The sequence below is a fragment of the Echinococcus granulosus genome (assembly GCF_000524195.1).
Source record: "Echinococcus granulosus chromosome Unknown EG_S00002, whole genome shotgun sequence".
In the NCBI taxonomy this organism is placed as follows: Eukaryota; Metazoa; Platyhelminthes; class Cestoda; order Cyclophyllidea; family Taeniidae; genus Echinococcus; species Echinococcus granulosus.
In genome coordinates this window covers 2,849,759-2,873,838 of record NW_020170382.1, presented here as the reverse complement: position 1 = coordinate 2,873,838, position 24,080 = coordinate 2,849,759, and the positions used below count along the sequence as shown (strand labels likewise).

At 38.7% G+C, this 24,080-nt stretch overlaps 2 protein-coding genes across 2 annotated transcripts; one reads left to right on the top strand and one right to left on the bottom strand. All coding sequences in view use genetic code 11, as the record gives it.

Moving 5' to 3' along the window:
- Window positions 1-1,598: 1,598 nt before the first annotated feature.
- EGR_00641 (hypothetical protein) lies at window positions 1,599-3,298 on the bottom strand (the record flags this gene model as incomplete). The annotated part of the gene is made up of 5 exons (XM_024489890.1): window positions 1,599-1,718; window positions 2,348-2,463; window positions 2,856-2,956; window positions 3,053-3,194; window positions 3,289-3,298. The coding sequence occupies 5 exons, from the start codon at window positions 3,296-3,298 to the stop codon at window positions 1,599-1,601; spliced, it is 489 nt and encodes a 162-aa protein (XP_024355887.1).
- Window positions 3,299-4,432: 1,134 nt separating this feature from the next.
- On the top strand, window positions 4,433-8,807 carry EGR_00640 (hypothetical protein; the record flags this gene model as incomplete). Its single annotated transcript, XM_024489889.1, has 5 exons — window positions 4,433-4,690; window positions 4,733-4,837; window positions 5,882-6,174; window positions 7,137-7,230; window positions 8,574-8,807. 5 exons carry the CDS (start codon window positions 4,433-4,435, stop codon window positions 8,805-8,807), a joined length of 984 nt encoding a protein of 327 aa, XP_024355886.1.
- Window positions 8,808-24,080: the final 15,273 nt, after the last annotated feature.

Here is a 24,080-nt window from a genome sequence, read left to right as displayed (position 1 = left end):
TTTCATGACAATGTAGTGGGGAATCCCTTCCGTCAAATACTTTTTTGGCTACCGGACCAAGTGTGTTTTTAGCTCATCCTACCCATGAATTTGCTGAGGTGAGCAATTAGATGCTGGTCTAACGCGGAACCCCTATATTCCACTTTGAATATGCTTTCAAATGGCTATTTTAAATGGACAAATTATTCGCGACGTATCTAATCTAAATGAGAGCATTTTTGGAAGTACACAATGCCTGATAGCTTACGTAAATTCCTACTTCTCATGCACTGTAGCTATTTGTTGTAAACTTGAGAGATGAAAAACTCGTAATAATCCCTCGGACAATTCACTGTTGTATCCAAGAGTAATGGTTCTGTAAATAAGAAGTAACTGGGATGTTTGGTTGATGATCTTGCAGGCATTTGACACAAAAAAACAGTCGCATAATATATTGCCAATTAATTTCTTACAACTTCGCCACCAGGCCCACATATGGGTGACGTGCTTGCTACTACCTGAAAACTATTAGCTGTACAAAATCGCACCGAGAACAGATTGGCTGGGCTCACAACGATGAGGTAGATGGTTGCATTTTTCTAGTTTTTGAGCACCAGTTGAGAAAAAAATAATGGAAACGAGTGACAAGTGTTACCACACCATAGTGAAACAAAAGATTGCATATGCTACGGAGGTCAAATTCTCCCTGAGGCAGGGGCTGGCAGCTGGCGTGTACAACCATTTCTGGCCAAGGCTATTAATTAGCAACGACATTAATGGGCATAGTTTTAAAAAAGACCGCATGGGATTTGCTTTCGCCAAAATGTTTTATTTTCTCTGACGATATTTTATAGCAAAACCTTCGGTATGTGAAAAACCCAGGTAATTGCAAATAATTCAGTGCAATAAAGTTTAAAATAAATCCCCGAATTTCTTTCACCAGCGTTAATCTTGCATCGGAATTCCAAAGTGTCTGGCCAGATTTGTCAAAAGTACTTAATTTCTAAAACACCGCACCTCCGGAGGTTACTGACAAGTGGTAAGTGTAACGCATAGGCAGGACAGAACTTTTCAAACGAGAGGCACGAGAAATGACCAAAAATCCAATCAGCTAACGCTGTGAAATAAACGCAATTTACCTAAGAAATAGAAATTCGTCACTTTAACCGACTACTAACGTCCTGGACTTCAGCGCCCTGCTTAAAGTCGAGAAAGTGTTTAATAAGAACATTGACACGACAAGTGCCTCAGAACGATAGAGTTATCCTCCAAACGGACCTTTTCACAATACGGCCTGGACTCCTCTGAAAAAGTCCTTAGAATACTACTGCAACATCCTACAGCTGACTAGAAGCAAAAACTTCCATAGTGCACAACAAAGGCTTTTTTAATCCACAGCAAGCTTATTGGCATATTTGATGGGATCGTTTATACCTATAAGAAGAAACCAGGAAGCGAAGTCTCATTGGTCGGGTCTAAAAGAGGGTCAAATGTGCTGACATCTGGTTGTGGGGTTGTGAATCATAGGCATTGCTGCACATACACATCTAGAAATACTACACGGCGACAAAACATTATTGCCGTGATTAAGAGCAGTACAATCTTAATACAGTCATGCGCTAATTCAATTTGCGTTCATAAGTGATTTGCAAGTGATCACTCAACTCAGAATTCCTCGTGGTTGACAAGCGGACAACCAAATGTAGCTTCTCCCCATCGTACTTGTAGTCACGCACAACCTAAGGAAGGAGAAAGAGCAAACTTGTGACTTGTGGGAGAGAATGGTGCTGTTATATTTGCCATGAAATCAAGCACGATGGGGGAGATGAGTAAAAGCAGGTATAATTTAAAGGAATTTAACAATAACGAGATTGAACCCTTTTTCACTTTCCACTTCGCTTTTCAAAGAAAATTCAACGCAACCTGAGGTAAGATAAGCAACAAATAATGGTGCTTGACGGGTTAGAAATTCCTGCCCTCATTTATACGATGAGTGCATGGCAAGGTATGATTGATGAGAAAAATATTTTACAAACAGTTTAATTAAGGGTAAAGAAGTGTACAAGAAGCTATTTTCATGCCTGTCGATAGCCACACATACCTCAAAAATAGGCTTTAAAGGGGGATTCTATGGCAGGTTATTGGATATTTCCATTCAGTTAATGTGAAGAGTAAAAGCACTCAGTCTGGAGAAAACTCTTAGCTACCCTACATGACTGACATTCTTAACGATTTCCTCTTACAAGCGAGTGCTACTTCCCTCGATGATATTATTAAGGACTAAATTGTGTGGTAAGTGAATTTCGAATACACCAAGTAGCGCTTGGTAATCTAACGTCAAAAAAAGGCAGAGGTCAAACTAACATACCTCCACAACACGGGGCTCCCTGTTGAAAGGGGACCGAGTAATGCTATCCGAAGTGAGGAAGATTTTCGTGCTTTTGGATTCGGTCTCCATTGTTCCCAGCAGTATTGAGCATGTACCTTGCGGGCACGAAAATAAAAATTACAGGAATGCAGTTGAAATGGTCAAGATTGCTCCTGGCTTCCGCCTGATATAGTTGATTTCAAAATATATAAATAACGGACCTTCGTTATAAATAACCAGAGTAAATCTCCTAGGTTAGAATGAAAAAGAGATAATATGCTCCTCAAGTAGAAATCTGGAAAAAAAAGCTAATTCCAAAAATAAGCATTGCAAGTTTTTGCAAAGAAAATGTCTAAGCAAAAACTGTTAGGTGTGTCAATATTGAGAATAGAGAATATAGAAAAACAAATGTTGCAGGAATGTAAATAATAAATAGGGAATATTTCCTTTAAAACGTTAATGGAAAGTGCAAATCGTCTCAGTGACGATGTGTTGGAGAATAACTCACCAAGATTATCAGCCAAGCAGAAGAGAACTTGACTGCCTTCATGGCACTTTACAAAGCCGGATTCTCTGTGACGAGTGACTCCATCAATTAATGAAGTAGCACTAAATACAGGAGTCAAGATTTTCACCATAAAACAAAACAGCACTTTGGGGTAGTGAGAAGATCGACGCTACAAGAAGGTGAATTGTTCTACTTACGAATAGGCAAAGTTGGGCTGTCCGATATTTTCAATGACTAGATCTTCCTCGTACTTGAAGGAGGGCCCATGCGGTAGGAGACCCAAGCCAGTGCCGTGCCACCGACCGATCAAGAAGCTAAGGCGTTTCATTGACTCGTGGACTAGGAAGGACGTGGGAAAAGAGAGATTGGATAAACCCGGCTATGCGCACACTTGTTTAGTACGCAGAAGCCATACAGCATGCCACAAGCTTACCATCTGCCATTGGAAATGTTTCAGACAGACTAAAACAAATTAAAAGGTTGATGAGAGGTAAAAAGACAAGTGTTTACAGAAATGTCTGGTTATTTGTGCATGAAGCCAGTAGCCTACAGGGAGATAAAACGCAGGGCAACCGAATGAAGGTGGAGATGGTTACGTAAGAAGGCAAGCAAGTTGAGAGATTTTTGCATCACATTTCTCGCAAGTGGCAACGCCTAGATAGATGAAATTAAAAATGCGCATGGGAATGCCTTTACGAAAACATAAAAAGGGGGGCCGAACGGAACTCTATCAGAAGACGGAAACAGGAGGTACAGTTACATTGTCAACATAACAATTGGCACTAAAAAAAGCACCCATTCTTTTCACCAAGAATGGGATAACCGTAAGTGATGAGAAGTGGAAAACTGGAACACAAGTCTAGATGTGAGAGAAACCTACCCAACATGGCCAATATTCCTGAAATCATGCAAGGCATAATTGATCCAAAAAAACGCTGGTAATGAAGACGAGTAACCAAAAAGAAATGAGAGATTTTTACGATTTGGGGAGCTCGAATTTACATGACCTGTCTATTTTTATAGGGAAACAAAAGCAAGAGGCAGTAACGATGGCCACAGGAGACACACTGTGCAATTTACAAAGTTTAATAAAAATTACGAGGTGAGATATATTTAGGCTGATAGCAGGCAGATACTTTGCACCCACTAGTCCTAATTCTGTAACCCCACCCAGCCCCGGGCAGAGTGAGGCACGTACAGGGTATTCACAGTCGCCGCAGAAACCTTGGGAGGGGGATCAATTGTACATAACAACAACAAAATTTATTAGACCTTATATATTTAGGCAAATTGTTTTAAAATCAACTACGATAAAATACTTTGAGGGTTCTTTCTTGTTCGCGTTTCTGCCTTGCAGATGTAGTAATACGATTTATAAAATTGAAAATTTAAATAATTGAATGATTTGAACAAATCACAATTTCGCGTGCTCTTGTGTTTTTTGTTGTCACCCTCATTTCATAACTTCATTGTTTAAAAAATTTGACTTAATGACCTATATTCCCTGTCACCCAATTAGGCTTCCTTGCTTACGTAGCGTCGGGCTTTCTTGTCCTTTACTGGTCTTCTTCTGCGTGATGGAGCTGTATAGTTCTCCATGGGGCGGTCAATCAGCGAATTCTAGTTCCGGCCAATTTTATGCTCCTCCCGATGTCCCTCCACATACTTATCCCCAACAGTACTACGGCCCCAGCTCTTATCAGCATTCTGTGCCTCAGTCCGCGACCTTCACTCCGGCCGAAGGACATGTTTTTGTAAATCAGTTTGCCCAAAATGTCGCGATGCAGTATGGCTCGGAGGCCATCGGACAGGGTAGACAATTGGTCCAAGAAAAGGTATGATATTGTTTTGCACTGCCCTTGATTACTGTTTTCTAGGTTGGGAAGTACTTTTCTTTGTCCAAACTGAAGCACTATTTTGCTGTTGATAATGCATATGTTGCCGGAAAACTTGGGATCCTTTTCTTTCCATTTTTTCACACGGTAAGCACATTCTTATTCTGCTTATTGGCCTGCGTTGAAGTTACGGAGTTACTATTCTATTATGCCTTGATGACTGCATCTTGCTCTGTCAAAAAGAATCTTGGGCCGTCCTCATTGTTCTGCTGTTTGTCGATTTTTCATGGACATTTATTTTTATTCTCAGTACTGCTCCCCCAATTTCTGTAAATCATTTAAAAGAGCTGTTCCACTGGCGACTTTTATTATTTGGGTGTAATCTCACGGATTGATTCTCAAACAGCGTTCCTCCTTAGAATTACTTGCATAATTTGGCTGAGGTATTTAAGTATTTTACGTGTCTTATCGTTCTTTTTTGGTTTCTTTTAATCTTTTTATGTGTATCTCGGACACTTTAGGATGTGTGTTACTGCAGGTCATTGTTTTGGCAGTGTTGTGGCATAATATTGTTTATTTAAATTGTAAATGAAACGCCCAAAGATTGATGCCGTTGTACCCTTGCCTCACCCGTAAAAAGTTATTTTAGGTACTGGCGATAGAGGTCAAATTAAGTTTTTGGTCTTTGCAACGTCCAATGCCCGATGCCACTATGAAAGAAGTCTTGACCTTTTCAATAGCCTGCTGCAAATGGACTTCTTATTTCTGAAACTGGATTTGTTCTACGAACTGCTAGATTTATTGATGATATGTTAGATCCCACGCGAAGCCGCACGAAGTTAGTGATGCCTAAAATTTGGATTCTCTTCACGATCGGTCTTGAGAGTTTTAACACCTAGAAGCATATTTAATCTCTGTCGTATACCTTCATAAACAAGTTATATAGTGTAGGATAGTGTTATGATCGCTTGTTGGACGGAAATTTTCCCAAATGAGGTCGTTTCATCTGTTTTCTTAAGCATTATATCATTTCCTCAGAGTAATAATGATGTAGCCAGATATTTAGCTTTGTTGCTGGGGCCGGTTGTCCTATCATTTCAACTATAAGTTTGGATAAACGCTTAATTTTGATTAATGTTTGCTGGTCTTTGAAATGTGAATGATGAGATCCTAGTGCTTCGTATTTTTTAGCGATGGGATTTGCAATATGACGCCATGGGAGTGGTTTCGCCTCGGGGAGACATCAATTCTCCGGATCTCTACATCCCCGCGATGGCCTTCATAACCTATGTAGTCGCGGCCGGTGTCTCTCTTGGTGTGGAGGGACGATTTGCTCCTGACCTGCTGGGCATCCTCTCAAGCCAGTCTTTTTTCTGGCTTATTCTCGAGGTCTGCATGCTCACCCTTGCCCTCTATCTTCTCAACATCCAGTCCAGTCTCGGCTACCTCGACCTCCTCGCCTACTGTGGATACAAATTTGTTCAGTAGGTTCCCCTCCATTCCTTTTAGTCTCTGTAATTAGATATTAGTCGTCCATGGGACTAAGGCCTGTAAGTTCTCTGGAGCTTAATTCTAGACTTCCTCGCGTTACGATCCCTGGACCATGCTTTTTTAAATGCATGTTCAAAACTGATCTGTTATGGCCTGACCTACAGTTTTTAAGCAATGAAGACGTGAATCTTCCAAGGGCAGTTTTAAAACTTTGGTTATACATTGGCCTACAGCAATGCTGCCGCCCTTTTTGGCACCATCAATTACTCTCAAGTAAACCTCTCTTTTTGGTGCAAAAGCAGTGTTGTAAATCCGAAGTTATTTTCCTACCTCTTACGTTCTACTTCACGCCCGTCTCTTATTCAACTAATTTAAAGGTATGAAAGACGTGAAAGAAGGCTAGTTTTGAAGGGTAAAATTTTGGGGTCTGTTTTGGGTGTGTTTTAGCGTTATTTCTGATGCTGTTTATGAAAAACTCCGGATTTATTAACAGACTGAAGTGAATTAGTTTAACAATTATGGCATCAGTAACTTGAATGAGCTTGCCCGTTAAGGCCGATTTCTTAAATTGGAACTGAAGACCATTTTGTTCTATGCAAATGTGGATGATGTAGATTAAATTGGTACTCGTTTTTGAATTCATCAGTGCACTAAAATATGGCACCGTAGTGACTTCAAAGGCGCTGGAAACGCCAATATAGGTAGATTACAGATATAATCTTGGTATGCTTGAAAGTGTAATCTCAAAGTTGTTAAGGCAAGGTTTTTTCCACCGTTTGTGTAGCCTTACGTTGTTCAGCACCATTAACACTTTTTTGCCATTTACTGGATAAAAAACCGTTTTCAACACGCAGTGACGATGGTTTAACTCAATCGGTCTTGAAGAAGTAGTTTCAATGTAATGCGGTTCATGGTCTGTCAAACCTGCAGTGGGTTGCTATCCATCGCTTTTTAGCATGATCACAGTGGTGTTGGTGGCTCTTGTGCTCTCCGCTCCAGGTTACTACTTCGCCCTTGTTTGGACGGGTCTTGCATTTGCCTTTTTTCAGGTAAGACTTCTTTCATTCTCTCCTCTCTCTCTTAACTGGATGGAAAGATGCAGATGAAATCTAGGTTTTGGATTAAAATTCAATATAATACAGAATTGGGTTGGCTTTCTTTTTCACTCATGAAATACCTTAAGGTTATTTTTCTGAAAATTTCCATCTACATTGTTCCATTATTAGCATCAATAAACTTATTCACGTACCCTAAATGGATTTCACAAGATGTGCTTGTTGATTTTTAGTAGATCGTGGGTGTACTAGGTAGAAGGAATGGATAAGTGTAAGCTGCGTGAATATTTGTGGGGCGTTATGGCTCCGGTTTTGAAAGCTCGTACGCACACAGTACTTATTTATCAGATTGCTTTATTTTCCTGATTCATTTAACAGCAGTAATAGTGAAAACTGTCAGCAGCGCCCATGTCATCAATGTGTTTAGGTGTGACAGGAAGCAATAATTTACTCTTGTGATTTTTTCAGAAAGTAACCATTGCAGTGAAGTGATATTGAAATCGGAGCAAAGTTCGCTGTGTTTGCGGAATAGTACCCGTTACTAATTGTTGAAACTCGATAATGAAAGCCACTTCCTGTAATGAATCCAAGCTTAGCAATGAAGCATTATTATTTGCTGGTGCCAGAACAAAGGATATCATCATCGCTACAACTTCGCAGCACAACAGACTCAAAGTCGTTGTTACACGGTCTTGTCGTAATGACACAAAAGTCGGACACCTTCCTATTCATAATTACAAACATTAATATTTCGAGATATCTACTTTATTTTGGGAACAAAAGTTCCTAGTCTCGACGTCCAGACTTCGTAATCAGGGCGCCTCTTTTTTGGAGAGAATAGGAGTAATTTAGCACAGAAAATGTTTCAGTGGCCACAAATCTCAGGCCCTGTTGCGATGTCGTATTAGTCCTTTCGTAACTGCATGTTTCCTCACACATTTTACACTCGCGGTCCATCGTTCTTATTTGTCATTTGTATTCATGATGCGCTAGAAATGTGCTTGTATTGATGCCTTCTCAGAGTGTAATTTCTTCTAACGTAAGTATAAATCAATAAAATCTGTCATTATCTCTGGATTAAATTCCCCCAAAGGTCCCTATGTCCTCGGCGCTCACATCGCTTCTAAGATTTGCTTTTGGTATTGCTGTTGCTAACCTCAACAGTGTTTTCGTCAGTGTAACTGCGACTAGTGTTTGCAGCGGTTAGTCCGCATATAAGAAATCAACATTTATTTAATAATTGCATTATTGCTGCCATTTTTACTAGGACAGTCGGTGGTTCCGTCGAATGAAATGCGAAATAGGGTTTTGTATCAACAGTTTTACATTATTTATAGAAAATATTTACATTAATTTACCTAAATCTGCCTGTCATTCTTTTACCGTGGATTCAGATTCGTTCGCTGAAGCTACAGGTGTTGCCACAGGCAGACCGTCAGGCATCGTTGAGTCCGCGTCGAGGTGTCTACTTCCTCGTCTGCACTGCACTCTTCCAACCCTTCATTATCTGGTGGCTCACCAGCTCCGTCATCCCCACTACTTGGTCCACTGCACCCGTCATTAGTGTCTGAGAAAGAAATTTTTCTTCTAGATCTTAAAGACAGGGAAAAGAAACCGTGTGTGTGTGTGTGAGTAATGCGATGTGACGTATATTATTAATTTCGGGTCTGAATTCTTCTGATTCTGATTTAATTGGGCTTAGAAGGAGAGAACAAAGAGTAAAATGAATTTGATGGTATAAAAAATCAATACTGCACGAAAGCTTGTTTTCTGCGAATTAAAAGGAAATGACGGCAAAATCCTGAAAATGTATATTTCCTCTGGCAAAAGCGCTGGATGCAACAGTCTATTCCATCATCCGGTCAGACTTACGATTTGTCTTCTGGTTCTGAAGAAGAATAGAATTTCATCGCTGCTGCTGCCTATTTATGTTTGTAAAGGAGAGGATCTACGGTGGTGGGCGTTTTTTGCGTAGTTCATGGTCTGTATCTTCTTTTTAGTTGGTGTTCTAGAGAGACTGAAGTTGGTTCTATACCGTCATTGTTGGCCCTATAAGTCTCACAGTTCTAAGCTTGTTTTAAAAGAAGGTGGTATTCGAAATGGGTGCTAGCGCAATGCTCAGCGTGTGAAATGCACGTACGCAGGATGACTGTGGAAGTCGTTTTGTTTTTCATGTAGGAGGACGCGTTTTACTGCTAGTCATCAGCGAAGGATCTGCTGAAGCGAGGAAGGCCGTAAACAGCATCGACCATTTAGCGTTACCCATAAAACTGAGAGGGGAGAGGTAGTTAATGTACAAATGGTGTTAATAAATATCTGTACCTCTGATTGAATGGGGTCTGGAAGAGGGAAGGGAGCGGGGGTGGCGGATTAGTTTGACGTTAAAGTCACTACTTGACTTTCATCGGTAACACTTATGCTTACCACAAATCCTAACCGAGGTAAAATTGGTGATTACTACGTAGGGGAATGTGGTCCCTACGCAGGTTGGCGTTACAGGAGGACTTTTAATCCGGGGGAAGTGGGTTATTTCTTTATTCCTGATCATAGTCTTATTTTTTAAAGCAATGCCGTCCCGATTTAGTATGCTCTAAGGGTTGCTTAAATGGATGCTAATGATACTGGGAAGATTTTAGTGACCCCAAAAATCGTCACTTGTAAGTGCTCAGTGCTTCAATTGAAGCGACTTGCTTTCCTCGTTCTTGTAAAGGGCAGATGTGAACGAAAAAGGCTTATGTAAATGCACAATGGAATTTACATAGATTTGGATGAAGAAGACTTAGTCATCAAGACGCATTTCTCTTGGCATTTGCAACGCAACTAAAATCATTAATTTGATTTTATATGGACTTCATAAATGAGATCTGGGAGTTGGTTTCATTTATTTGGCTATCGTACTGGATTGACGAATGAGTTTGACCACATTCGAAAACAATTTAGTGCTAGTATAATCCAGCCATTGGAGTTTAACATCCAAATGATAGTGTCCTATTAATTATATAACCTCTCTTTTATCCGAGTGTTTACCTTATTTTTAATATCAAATGCGATCTTTCACTTTTGCTGACATGGTTAAATGCGTTGCTAACGTTTTTTTCTGTAAGGTTTATAGACTCTGGAAAAGCAGGATGACTGTTTCCACTATCGGTAAGAATATTCGCCTTTCTAGAACATCGCCCACCTCAAAGATGCTGGTCTTGCTATTGAATAGATTTAAGTAAACATAGTTCAATACCTAATTTTAATTTCTCTGTTAAAATTTCAACTTAATTTCCAGTATTTTAGTTGACTCATCGGTAAGGGTAGGGTTATGCACCAGACTGTGATCACTTACCCGGTACATTCACCAGGATCAGTTAACTTGAGAAAATTGTGGATGCCCGTGGTTATGAGTTTTGCCTACAATCGCAAGGGACAAGACTCCAATTCAGACAGTATTTATAGTGCCCGAGACCAAACTGAAAACTGCAGCCATTTTGTAGTAGAATGGCATGAACAATGGAAATGTTTGGTAATAATTAGTAAAAAACTTTTTCAAGTAATGAATAGGGAGCAAAAATATGCTACGACGGGATTAAAATGACCTAAGCCTCACTTAGGACCCACATCCTTGGCCTAGATTATCTTAGCTGGTCGTCAGATAACGCACATGAAAACGCCCACAGGCTTAAATTAAAAAGTTTTCCCGCAAACTGATTAAAAACTGCTTATTCATAGGCGAACTAAAAATCCCATTAAAAAGAGAGTTCCAATTTGTTGAACTAGCAAAGTAGTCGCAATGTCATATTTTGTTGCCTTTATATTTCCTTTACAAATTTTTGCCTTCGGGACCCAATTTCAGACACACTGCATCACTTTTCTGCCGCCGTCAAAAAGGCCTTCATTTTGATTATAACAAACGGGATTCTTGACGATGCATTTATATTTCAGTACAACCCATTTTTGATTATATTTACCATTACAGTTTTATCAAAAAATAATACTCTGTTTGTAAGTTCATATCAGCTTAGGAAGGTAAACAAAATCCTTTGGACGCAGCTAATTGTAGCCAATAAAGCATTCGCCCTTGCAAAGGCATTTCATCTCTTTTAAGTATCTATCCAGATTCTTCTAATCACTACCAGCTGAAGAAGCAGCTGTTTCGCCTCATAACCCAAGCCGCGACATCATGGTCCTGCTGACGATACAGGCCAAATGCTGGAAATTAATAAGTTTATTGCGATTTGTAATTTTGATTTTCATTGATACACTTAGTTTTTGCGTGAATTTATCAAGCTTCGTGCCGTACTTTCAACCGAAAGACCGGCAAAAAAGCGTAAGCACATTGCTAGAAAGGGCGATGGAGTGAAATTTTTCGTTGATGAATGTGCACTGAACGCAGAGAATTTATTGTTTTTTGTGAATAAGTATCGGTGATGGGAAAAATAATTGCCGCGTAAATCGACTACAAAATTGCTCCGAGAGGTCCGTTACACGAAATAACTTTTACACCCACAGTGCTACTCAGGTAAGTGGAATGAATTTTTCGGCAAATTTTTCAATTTGCAATCAAATCAGTAGGTAAAGTGCGGTGTCCGAATTTATCCGATGAAACGAATAAGTCCTAGTTTTAACTATAATTCCAAAATGTGCGTGTTCACTTTCAGTAAAGACATTGCAACAAGTCGACGTTTTCATTGAAATTACTTTGATTTCCTTTAGGGCTTGTCCTAACCGTAGACAAAGAACGCAATCTGAATGCAACGAGGGGCATTTCTAACCCAATAACTTCATTCTCGTTCCAGAACAGCTCCATAATTACCCCATAAACAGGCAAAACAATGTTGTGGACGTAAACCGAAAGCGAAGTTATAAGTTGCGTTCCAAAGCGGCAACGAAAGCAAAGTCAGTAAGGAATGGCACAAAGGCTTTTTATTTATATCAAAAAATAGGTATCATTAGGCCTTTGCGCCTGTAGTTAAGAAGCACAATCATATTCTTGGATAATTATGGCAAGTTTAATCAACAAAATACTGGTTGGGAATTTCAAGGCATTTTTTGTATCTTTTGACCTTTAAATTACTTTGGAATTGAATATACAATCAATGAGCAAATCATTACATTTGATTGCAATTAGAACATAGAATAAAAAGCCGAATCTAGTGAGCTTGTTGGGTGGCCAGACAACACAATCACAACAACGGAAATCATGGAAACCGAATAATTGGAGGGCTGGTGAATCACCACCCGATCGTCGAAATCAAAGCTGGAATTTCCGGCCAAGGGCATTCCCACAATGAAAGCAGGGCGATGCAATTTCTGAACATACCTTCCCATGTATCAAAGTGCACCTCGAACGCAAATTCACGTTCGAGCATGTCGTCTCGAGGTACCAAAGGGTTAGGTGACATCAGACCTCCAATTGGAAGAGATCTTATTTGCTATTTATTTCAGATTTGTGGAAATTTGAGTAAACCTTAACAAATTTGCCATCTTTGGCAATTAAAACGAAGAAACACACGGAAAAAAAATAACTAAAAACCACGCATTTCGAATGTAACACAAGGGAGAACCAATTACTCATCTAGTTGTAGATAATGTCACAAAATCATTGTGAGTGAAATCCTGCCTGTAATGACTGCACATAAATTAAGGCGGATCCGATTCGCCTTAATCATCCGTAATTTATTCTGGCCCTACCTAGCTGCTACAGTTAGTGCACGTCGGTCTACAGCAACAGAAACGTCGGTTTAATGACATTGAAGGACTTCATGTGTATTTCCTATAATTCGCCATCACTCTTCTAGCTGCTTCAATCGGTGATTTATGCAAGCATTTATTCCTGAGAGTAGAAAACTTCTTCAGCCAAATTACCGTTTTATTTGCACTTGTTTTTGGTTTTAAGGGACTGATATGGATCGCTTAACTCCACACTTTGCATGGATATGTGGTTATCCGAGTGGGGATCCTGCCGTCAAATAAAGTGCTAAAAACAAATTTAATGAACTCATAAATCTTAGTGGGAATATGATTGTAATATACTACTACTTAAACTGTACACATTGCTAAGCTAATTTTGGTTTATATGCAACAGCTTTCACAGCTTAATTAATAATGTTTACTCTTGCTGCGTGACTCAAATATTTGCACTCTGGGCGGGAAACAAGACTTTTTAAGATTAAATTGTGTAACATTTGGGAGATATTCTTATTACTGTGTATTGGCTTCCCTTGAAAAATTCAAAAATAGCTTTTAATCTTATTTTAGAGTTAAGTAAGCCTTCAATACTTTAGAACGCTCAATAAGTCTGGCCTGCAAGTCAACAATATGGATTGTTAGTACTTCCCATTTTTCTTTCATGAAAGTAGAAAATAAACCGTAATCTGGATGTTATGCACTTCCAAGTGTGTATTGTAGACCAGATATGCTTACAGTGACCTACCCAACTTTTCTCCACACATGGTTTGAGGATGAAAGAATTTTGCTAACGCATATTTTACATCCAAGTCATTGCACTGTTTACGTGGAATTGGTGATTGCGTGAAGCAGTCAAGGCGAAATGCATTACAATGCGGATGTATCTAGATAGGACTGAATTTATTTCGTTAGGAGTACCTCATGTGATTTCTTTTATTAGCTACTCTAGTTTCCGAAATCTCAACATCCTTTCACTACGCTTCAGTTTTTTATAATGGGAATGAATTTCGGGTACTTTTCTTTCAAATATGCCTTTGTGGGATAATTTGCCCTGCTAAAGCTTTCTTTATATTTTTCGAGCTGGTTTCGTGAAATCACATCAAAATTTAGGACTTTAATTTGTGCATTTATGATGACAATTAAAAAATTTATCGCCTTTAGTTGTTACACTTTATCAAAAGTGCATTCAAAAAGCATGATATACGGCTTCAGAGATAATATTTCTGTACTTTATTGCTAAAGAGTATAATCACGATGCCTACATATTATTGAGGACATAAGGTAAAAAGCCATGTACTTGGGATCAGTAACAAAGCTTTCTGCCATTTACTTAAAAACATTCATTTTGCTGTTAATTCAAAGTGAATTTGCTAGTCATGAAAGACTGGCGACAATTTACCTAAAATGGTGCAAATTTAAATGAGTGAATGAGTAGTCTGACAACCCTGTGACAAATTAGCTTTGTCAGAAACGATAAGCCAAACTTAAAAGCTGAATTTTATAGGCCAAATTTTTTCTTCTTTGGCAGTTTCGAACGCAGGTTTCACCAGAGCATTACAGCTAATGCGCTTTGATGCACACAGTAGAGATTGCCCAAAAATAAAAATACGACAGTTTTTTTTCGCAGATTTTGGCTTATCCGAGCTGCAAGGCCCTGCTTCATCTATACCATAAAAGTAAATCACTTGCGACAATTACAGTGCCAAATTGAGGCTTCAATAAACTGGTAGACTTGGGTGCAAACGAAATTATTATAATGATTCCCAGATATAAATCAGTTCCTTTTATTGTGCAGCAGACCACAACATCAATGGTACGCCAAAAATTGCAGTTCACCGGATAGTCCATTCGGTTATCTAGTAGGTATCGCTACCAGCGTGTATGGTCATGGTGGTGAGCATGCTTTTTTCAAGTGGGGAATTGCATTACACTAGTTTGCATGTAAAAACTCTACATAGTTAAGACTTCACTAGGAGATGATAATTCGAATTTTTATTTTAGGAGTTTAATAAGAAATATCAGAAGATTGCAACTTCTGACATCAACCTTTGTTTTTAAATTGACAGAGCTGTTTTTGGAATACTGCCTAAGAAGAGCGATATAAAAGCATCCAAGTTTGTTGAATCTTTCCTGTTCAGATTTACATATCTTTTTAGTATTTCCACGACGTGCACTTTAATAGTCAATTGTTTGTCAAACGTGAACTACCATGTAGTTATGGCAAAAACACCCTTCCTCTCTTTGACACCTCTGATACCTTACCCTTCAGGTTACTATTATTACTTGTAAAAAATATCCATACAAGAATAATGCCGGCATTGCTTAGAATTCTGTCATGTAATTGTGGAGCAAGTTTCTTAATTTTTAGCGGCTAAAAAAATGAGGCTGTCCATCTATCATTCTATCGAGTCTTCCAAAAGTTGGCTTATTTAAGTAAGAACTCATTTAAAAGCCAGTAATGTATCAATGTGCCACATTTACTTATTTGAAGTGAAGTGTGGGTGGGAGATGTATCAGCTGTTGTTTCAAATGCAACAAAACCCTCATCATCATTAGTAAAAGTAGTTGCAAGTAATGGCACAACTTAACCAAAAGAAAAATTTTCTTATTTGCAATAGAAGTTTAGTCAACTTTCTAAACCAAAGTGACAAAAAGTCTGTAGACGTCTAGGGAACCGATTGTAAATACCTTGGAAATAATTAAGGACAATAAAAGACTACATATTCACAGCGTTGACATTTATTTCTCCTGTAATAAATGTTACCAGATGCTGATACATAAACTCGGCCACCGCAATACTTCCTTCAAATGACGACTAAAGGCTTCAACTAAGGTTAAACTTTGCTTTTTAGCTTTTTCGATAAAATACAAATGAAACCCAACTCTCTGTTGAACACAGGAGACAAATGCAAAAAAACCTTGAGTTATCTTTCATAATTACAATAAACCGTCAAGTATAAAAGCAAAATCTTACAAAAACCGCACTTAAATATGGCACCTAGCAATTTTGGGAGGAGAGCATTAATTGACCTCGCTATGTGAAGATGGCTGCGCATTAAACTTTTATAGTACTCAGCTTACAAAATGTTTCATTATGGTCGTTGGGGAGGTACAGATTCAATGCGCTCTCTAATATCTGAAGTCTTTACTCTCACAAGTTAGTGAATCATTACCGCTGTTGTTTTTTAGCCAAAATTTTAAAGCTGTAAGTTTTGTGTTTCTTTGTAAATTGGTACATTTTGTATTATTTCTATCTGGCGACTTTCTTTTGTGGGTAGAAAACTAAGTTTTTCCAAGGAATAGAAATAGAAAGGAGGTTTTATTTCTTCGAATTTGCAGCAGAAGTGTTATGAAGATGGAAAAGTGATGAAAGGGATCCACTTTTTGCCCAACGCATAAACTCGTATGCTCAGCGTTAATGCCCTATCAAAAAAGGTGGAATGTGTAGTAGATCTTGAAAAGCCATTGTTTGGCAAGGTGAATTATTGGAGAAGAAAGTTTTAAGTATCACAAATTGAAAGAAGACCAGTATAACTAACTTCTGCCCCATCTTTACGTAACTTCCTTCAGTTACTTATAAATTTTTGGAAAATGATTGCCTGATGCGTCCTATTTTAGCCGTTCATAAAGAAATGAAAATGGATTATAAGTGGAATCATTTCCTTCACTAAAATTTCCTCGCTCATGCCTTCTTTTGACTTTTATCGTGGTGTGGAAGCCGGAGTCTCACGTGAACTCTTCACCAATTACATTGTCTAATTTTTTCACTCACTACTTTATATTATGCTATTAAGCTCAGTTCCTGCTAATTTGAACTACCACTTCCGTGTCACGTTACTATTTAGGCATTCTGAATACACGAAATGCTGATATTGCTCAAACTAAAGCGAAAATTCACTGACGACTTCCTAATTTATATAACCCTATCTTAGGAATGTATTTAAACCGAAATTTATTAAATCTCAGCGGATTTTTTGGCAAATCTTTTTAAGAAACAAAGTGCCCAAGATTGTAACTGTTCATTTACTATCATCTGACTGCTCAACATTCAAGAAATCCCGAAATACCCCGATAAAATGCTTCTCTTGGAAATTGTAACATTCGAGTTCCATTCCAGTTTTTTACATAAAAAGTGGATTTGAGTGCACGTGGCCAGAATACTTTGTCGATGCAGTTGAATTAAAAGTCTTTAATGAGGTATTATGATACAAATGGCCAAAGATTAAATTTTAACGACAACAATACAGCGTAATTCGCGTCCAAGCTATTGTTGAGAATTTGTTTTATTTTTCAAGTAAACTTCATTCTTGCAAACAGTTGCGATCTCTAAGAAATCACTCGATTTGAGATTCGGTGTTCATGCTCTTGCCTGACAATGTAGCGAATTCATGAAAATCGTACGTAATTGCCATAAACATATCGTCATCATGAATAAATTAATATTTTCTTGTTCAAAAGAAAATAACTACAAACGAGCCTAATGTGTTTGCTCTCATTCACCTATCTTACAGCATTTGGTATTCAAGACCTCGGTTGTTGAGGCAATCCAAATTGGGAGTATGCAAGCTTAATGACTGTTTTTGATTACGTCACATTGACTATGATAAATCCCATCTTTTATCTAAGCATAAAGTTGAAAATGATTTTTGCACTGAAGTCTCTAAAATAGTACGTATTTCAGTTTATTGTTTAGATATGAAATTAGTATTGAAGAAAGATAGGCAGATAGGTAGGTAGTATACACATCAGTTTTTTTCGGCAGGCCTGGAAACCAGAGATCTCTAGCATACGCACATGTCAAATCTACGTCAGAAAAAATCTTGTCAATGCTTAGGCACATTGAAGGAGGTTTGAGTTGGCTGACACTTGGGTGCGGGAAGGGAGTTCGATGGCGCCTCTTTAGGGGACCACTACTGAGCCGCTCAGAGCCTTGCTTGTGTGCACAATTTCCAGAGAGTTCGAAGGGGGCTAAAATACGACAAAACATTTAAGAATCTTAAGACCATATTGGACTTCCTTTCTTTCGGAGAATAATTTCCTTTACTGATCACTTACAGGAGCTTAGATAGGTAGAAATTAGCTTTTGCTGCTTTATTGGAGAAGAAATAGCTAGTCACTGCATATTTTGGGTGGTTAAGGTAAATACTTAGGTGTGTAGGAAAATAAGTGCTAATTTATGCTTGATACGGCTAATTCGACTGGGCTAAACAACATTCATTGGCATGGGAATTTGATGTCTTCCAACACCAACTTTTATTCAAAAAAGCTCAAAGCCGTGAAGACAATGTGAAATATTCAATAAAGCAAAAGAATCGGACAGGTGTTTTAGAGTAAAATTGACAGCTTTTATGTTTTTAAACTACACACAAAGTGTGCTATTTATAATATGGTAGATTGTGTCTTAACATACAATTAAGGTGGCAGCTTTTCCGAGGCTTTTGTTTGGGTAATTCAGGCATTCCAAATTTTAAAACAACCTGCGATACGTTGACTGTTTGTTCAACTCTCGATTATGGTAAAAAGGCCACTCAGTTGCTCTGCCTCTGTACTTCCGCTGGGTGGCGCTGCCCCGGGCCACGTCAGTACATCCCTGGCCTTTATGTACATTGGCAATAAATATTCCGCCCTAGCATTATGCCTTCTTTTGGCTTTCCATGAAAGAAATCCCCTAAGTTGCAACTCAAAGCATTTGTTTTTGCGAAGCATTGACTCGAAATGCCTTCGCTGGTCATGAAAATATGGTATCTGATTGGCAAAACTCCACCCGTTCTTCCATACCTCAGCTCAAAACAGCAGACTCATAGGAAATACAAAGGCTGCGATTAAAGATATAAGATAAATTCACCAGAAATACACAAACATGGAATGAATGCATTTAAGATAGTCGGCGCACCTGTGTATAATTTGCATCAAACATCTTTATAGAGCGCTGTCACTAATTTACTGAAAATTTTCAATGTATCTGCATTTCTCTGGGTGGGCATCGTCGAAGAATTAATTTACATTTACTTGCGGGCTTACGCATATTCTTCAGGTTGGGAGGCGCAGCTATAGTGCGAATTTCTCTGATGTTTCTTGAAAGAATTGCAGCGAAACCAAATTTTGGTGCAGAATAATGGACAAATTTAAAAAGTTCAAACGCATCAACTGACAGGATTGTAGAGTGCAGCATTGTAAGTGCAACTTTTGTACTGAAGCATTTTGAAATTACCTTTTAAGGTAAAGAATAATTAACTTGGTAAAATGCCTTTGATAAGTAAAATTTGACCATTAAAATATGCATTAAAAGCGGCGGACTTCAGCCACTGTGTTGTAGTAGTAAACATTTTTAAGCATGCTACATCGGGCATTCAAGGTAATCCATTACGAATAGTACATTGGGCACGCTGATAGTCCAGTGTTCCACAAATCAAAAAGCAAATCTACTGAGAGATGCAAGTTTTCTGGGCATATTTTCCATACACAAATTACCTGCACTGCATACTGACTTAGTCTTCAGTACATTGAAGCTAGTCAATTCTGTGAATGAGTGTTGAAGTTGAATACGAGTTTGTTGCAAAGAAGAACTGACTTTCAAAACAACTGCTTTCACTGATTAGACCACGTGAATAGTAAAACAAGCCTAGGAGTAATTCTTCCCTCAACCATTTTTGACTGCCTGAGACGGACAGAAGAGATGTTTTAGAAAAAAGGCCTTAGAAAAGGCGTGATGTCGACCACATATTTTGCAAACAGATTCAACTGTTTTCGGTTTTTATCACGAAAATCTTCTTTTTTTATGTCAGTGTATAATCTGGTTAATAACGACACGTGTATTTCTGTGAAGTCCCAATAATCGTGAGCTTTAACCATAATTTCCAGCTTAACATATGATCTAGGACAAACAGGACACATTTACTGGATCTAGTTACGTTCCTGTATCAAGAATAAAAAATTTGACAAATATTTCGAAGTTTCGCACAAAGCATATCATCCTAATTGCGGGAATTTTAAGTGGAAAAATGCTTTAACTTTTATAACGGATAACAAATTCCACGCAAAGCATGACCTCTGTGGTAGGCGGCCCTTTGTAATCAACCACTTTTACACAAATGGGGCTTCCATCACGAGTAATGCCTGTCAATTTTTCACAACGGTACCAAGCAACGCTTGTGCTTTCTTCTTACAACGCACCTTAACCTTCTTTTGTATAAACAAAATCCTCATCTTGTACAACTATGCGCGGGGGAATTAAAGGCGGTATTGAATGTAAAGGTATCCGAAATTGAAAAAAAAATTGTCTCATCTTTTCACCGAACTGCAGCTAGTAGTTGTACGAAAAAATACGTTATTAGAGTTCTGATGATGCCTTAATCTGCAGCTAGTAAAATCTATTTAGTGAACAGATACCTAAATAGTTGCACAGTTTTTTACGTACTTCCCTACAATTATAAAGCTGCACATGACGATGGAATACAAATTAGTTCGCTTGTGTCGAGTGACAGAAGGACAAGTTTTTATTAAAAAAATCCAAAACGTTTTAAGGAAAACAATAATCACATTTCACTTAGCAAGTAATTCATTGAATTAGTCGGATTTTACTAACCACAGTGCTGACGTAGAATCTGCGCTCACTGGAGGTCCGCACAATGGTGGGTTGGCTGCCATTTTCACTACGTGCCTTTCTCTCTGGTAGGAGGAGCTGCTGCTTGTCTGGTGGCACCAGTCGCATAGGGCAGTAGGAGTTTCTGCGCGTCAGCCCATACATGCCATTGACCGGGGCTGCTGTCACTGAGATACCTTCGGAGGACCGACAAGAGCCACTGGCGTTGGATGCTCGCTTCCGCCTTCTCCGCCGCTTGTTTTTTGTCTTTCCCTCGAGGCATACTTTGGAATCCCTACCATCACCACAGATGCCTTTCACACTTCCCTCGTCACCGATACTTCCACCTTCGTCCTCATCGCCATTATCCCCGTCTTCGTCGTGGGTCTCGACCTCGTTGATCTGTAGGATGGGAGCAGTGGGGAGAGGGGGTTGGGAGCTATTCGTGGATCGGGAAGCACTCTCCTCTGGCAGCGTTAGGAAGTGTTGGTGGGGTAAGTTTAAGCGAATGGAGGCGGATTCAGACTCATCAGTATCGAAGGCGGCGTTGGTCACCTGATGGTGCTTTTGGTATGGTGGATTAATAAGGCCTCGATGGGAAAGGTGGATGCTCAGTTTGCTCAATGGACCAAGGGTTTGTCGACGGCGGTTGTGTAAGGGAGCGATTCCGAGGCTAAAAAGGTTTATAGGTCCGACTGAGAGTATAATTTAAAATTTTTGAATTAGAAGTTATCTTAGATTGGCTTGTAAAAAAATGCTCTACCTTGAGTTTACTGTTACTTAATAAGACTGCGAAATATAAGTTAGTTACTTTTCAACTTGGTATTAAACAATTAAGACATTTCTGAGTTAGGTAAAATAGCGTTTGACTTCCCTGGTTGAAGATCAAAGAGTCAATCAATTGTTTATCTCATGCTTTATATATATTGTTGCAGGAAATTGTAGTAATGTCTCAAAAAAACTGCGCAATTTTGAAGATTTATGCTCAATATGTAAAAACGTAAAAGTAGTATTGGGTGACGGTGAATTCAAGTAATTTAGAAGAAATGGTGTAAAATTATAGCTTATTGAGAAGCTAACCAAAATACGGATTCAACAATCAGAATTCGTTTTCACATGTTAAAGTGAATACTTGTTTGCTCCAATTGAATCATTTTCAAGTACAATAAACAATTTTAAATAAACGAGAACCTTTTAAAGGTGAATGACTAATCCACCCTGTTTTTGAGCTAACTTTAATTCAATTTAGTTCGTTTAACCTACGATTCTTTTTCACAGAAAATCTACCGTAGTCTGACCTTAAGACGTCGATTTATGGAACGCTAAATGGAAACGCACCAATTGTGAATGGGTCTCCTGGACTTTGCTGAGCAGGTGGGACTTTCAAACTCTGTCAAAGTTTATACGGCGTCACGTAGTTAAGCCTACTCTTTTGAGTGAAACAAAAAAAAAACACGTTTTTCAAAGTTTCCGGTAAATTGTCAAGATGGTCAGGTTTGATTACACGAGCCAAGTTACATCGGGAATGTAAGAAGCACGTAAAAAGTAATGAAACGAATTGCATATTTAAATAACATCCAAATGTTACAGCTAGTAAGGTTGTTCAAAAAATCGCCACCATATTATAGGTACCGGAGGGATTTCTATGCACGGTGAATGTGAATAGAAATGTGGTAGCTGGCGGCGCCCTTGATCAGAAACATGCCTATTCGAAAAGAGGGTGAGGACCCAGAACTAGTTTCAGACAATTGTAGGCCTTATGAATGTTCAGTCGGGTTTAAAGCAATGTTCTTGGATCTCCAACACATGCGCAAGAGGCAGTAGAATCAGTAAACAGTACTGCAGCACACAAAAACACTGCCAGTTTAGTTTATAAATATGTTAGCTTCCACCTCTTACACATTAAATTTCCCCTACAGAAGTTGCATGCGATATGGATAACCATTTGAACATTTCATTTAAATGCCCAATGATCATAAAATCTTAACCAGACATAAATGATTACTATTTGAAGTGACTAAGGCGATGCATAAAACCACGGCCTCTTTGCTGGATACTTCAGATTTATTAGCGCTGTTCCAAACTATTTTATTCTGCCTATAATCCCCGTAAGTACAGTAGAACTATTTAAAGGGAAAAAATGTATTCGCATACAAGACCTATATGTGGAGAAACAACACTTTTCTTCGGACCAGATACCCATGAACAACGTATTTTTCTTAATACACCAATCCCATGATCTTCAAACCTACCAAAATGACTGTTATTTTCTTAGTATTGCTGTAGAAATAAGGAAATACAGCGCCTTCTCCTCGGTTAATTTATTTTCTAATTATTATTCTTTTTAGTGCTTACCTTTCATGACCAAGTTAATAGACACACCTCTACGAGTAGACTCCATGGTAATTTAATCGGCATTAAGCTCCACACTGTTTTTATTGTGGTTCTAGCATGCCAAAACCCTACTAAACAGAATAATCTCAAGCAGAACACTTTTGACCTAAGTAGCGAATTGGTCATCAAATAAAGCAGAAAGGCTACCGAAGCGTAGTTTGTCCTAACGCATACCATACCTTATCTTCCTAACACATCCAATCATTCGTATTCTTGGCACGGTTTTGTAACTTACTGCTGGGACCATTTAGAAATACTGCTAGTTACCTTCCCTAGCACCAATCCGCAGTTAATAAAAATCAGTGAACTAAAGCCCTTGTTTGGGATAGAAATCACTAAAACGTAGACAGCTGCATCATTTCAATAATTCTATTCATTTTCCATAAAACGTAGTAGAAATTTGTAAGGAATATCTCTTTAATAAAAAAGACCTAGTATTTTTCCTGATAAATTTTTATTCGACATTTGTTATAAAGCGCCAAATTCAGTTGGAAAATCGAAGCACAAGCTCCACAATTAATCTTGTTTTAGACAAAATTAAAGTGTGTAATCAGTAAACGCTTACTCCAAGCTTTTCACCCTCTCCTTTCGTCCTTCAAATGAGACCTGCTTGTGATAGGCACCCCCAAGAAAACCCTTTAGGAGGCGTCTTTCTGGCCGCTCGGGTCCGCTACTCTTGCGTCGTGGCGAGAAGCACTGTTGATGGCAAAAGGCGGCCTCGCTTTCCTCAATTGCGTTGCTAAGCTGGTGCAACAGCACGTTCCGAACCAGATTTTCCGCCTGACTACGCACCATTAGTTCCCTTCGACTTGAGCTGGGGAGAGAGCTAAGGCTACCTGGGCTAGAAGCACCGTCTTCGTGAGTGAACGATGTTAGGAAGCCCTTACAGCTATTCAGGGAGTCGTAGGCACCAGAGGAACAGGTGTCGCCTGCAGCCAGGGATGACTGCGAGACCTAAAATGAGGCATTACTTATTTATAGTTGAAGTTTTAAACTTAAGGCAAGGTTGTCGTGGGTTGCTCTACCTGATGTTATCATGACATTTTAATAAAGCCAACAAATGGGTCATTTTATTCGGGATTTTATCAAAATCAACATTTTCTATGAGAGATTAGTGAAATATGAAGTCTTTAATTTTTGATATTTATCCTGCTACCGGCTTTAATCACTGAAATTCACATAAATAATTATG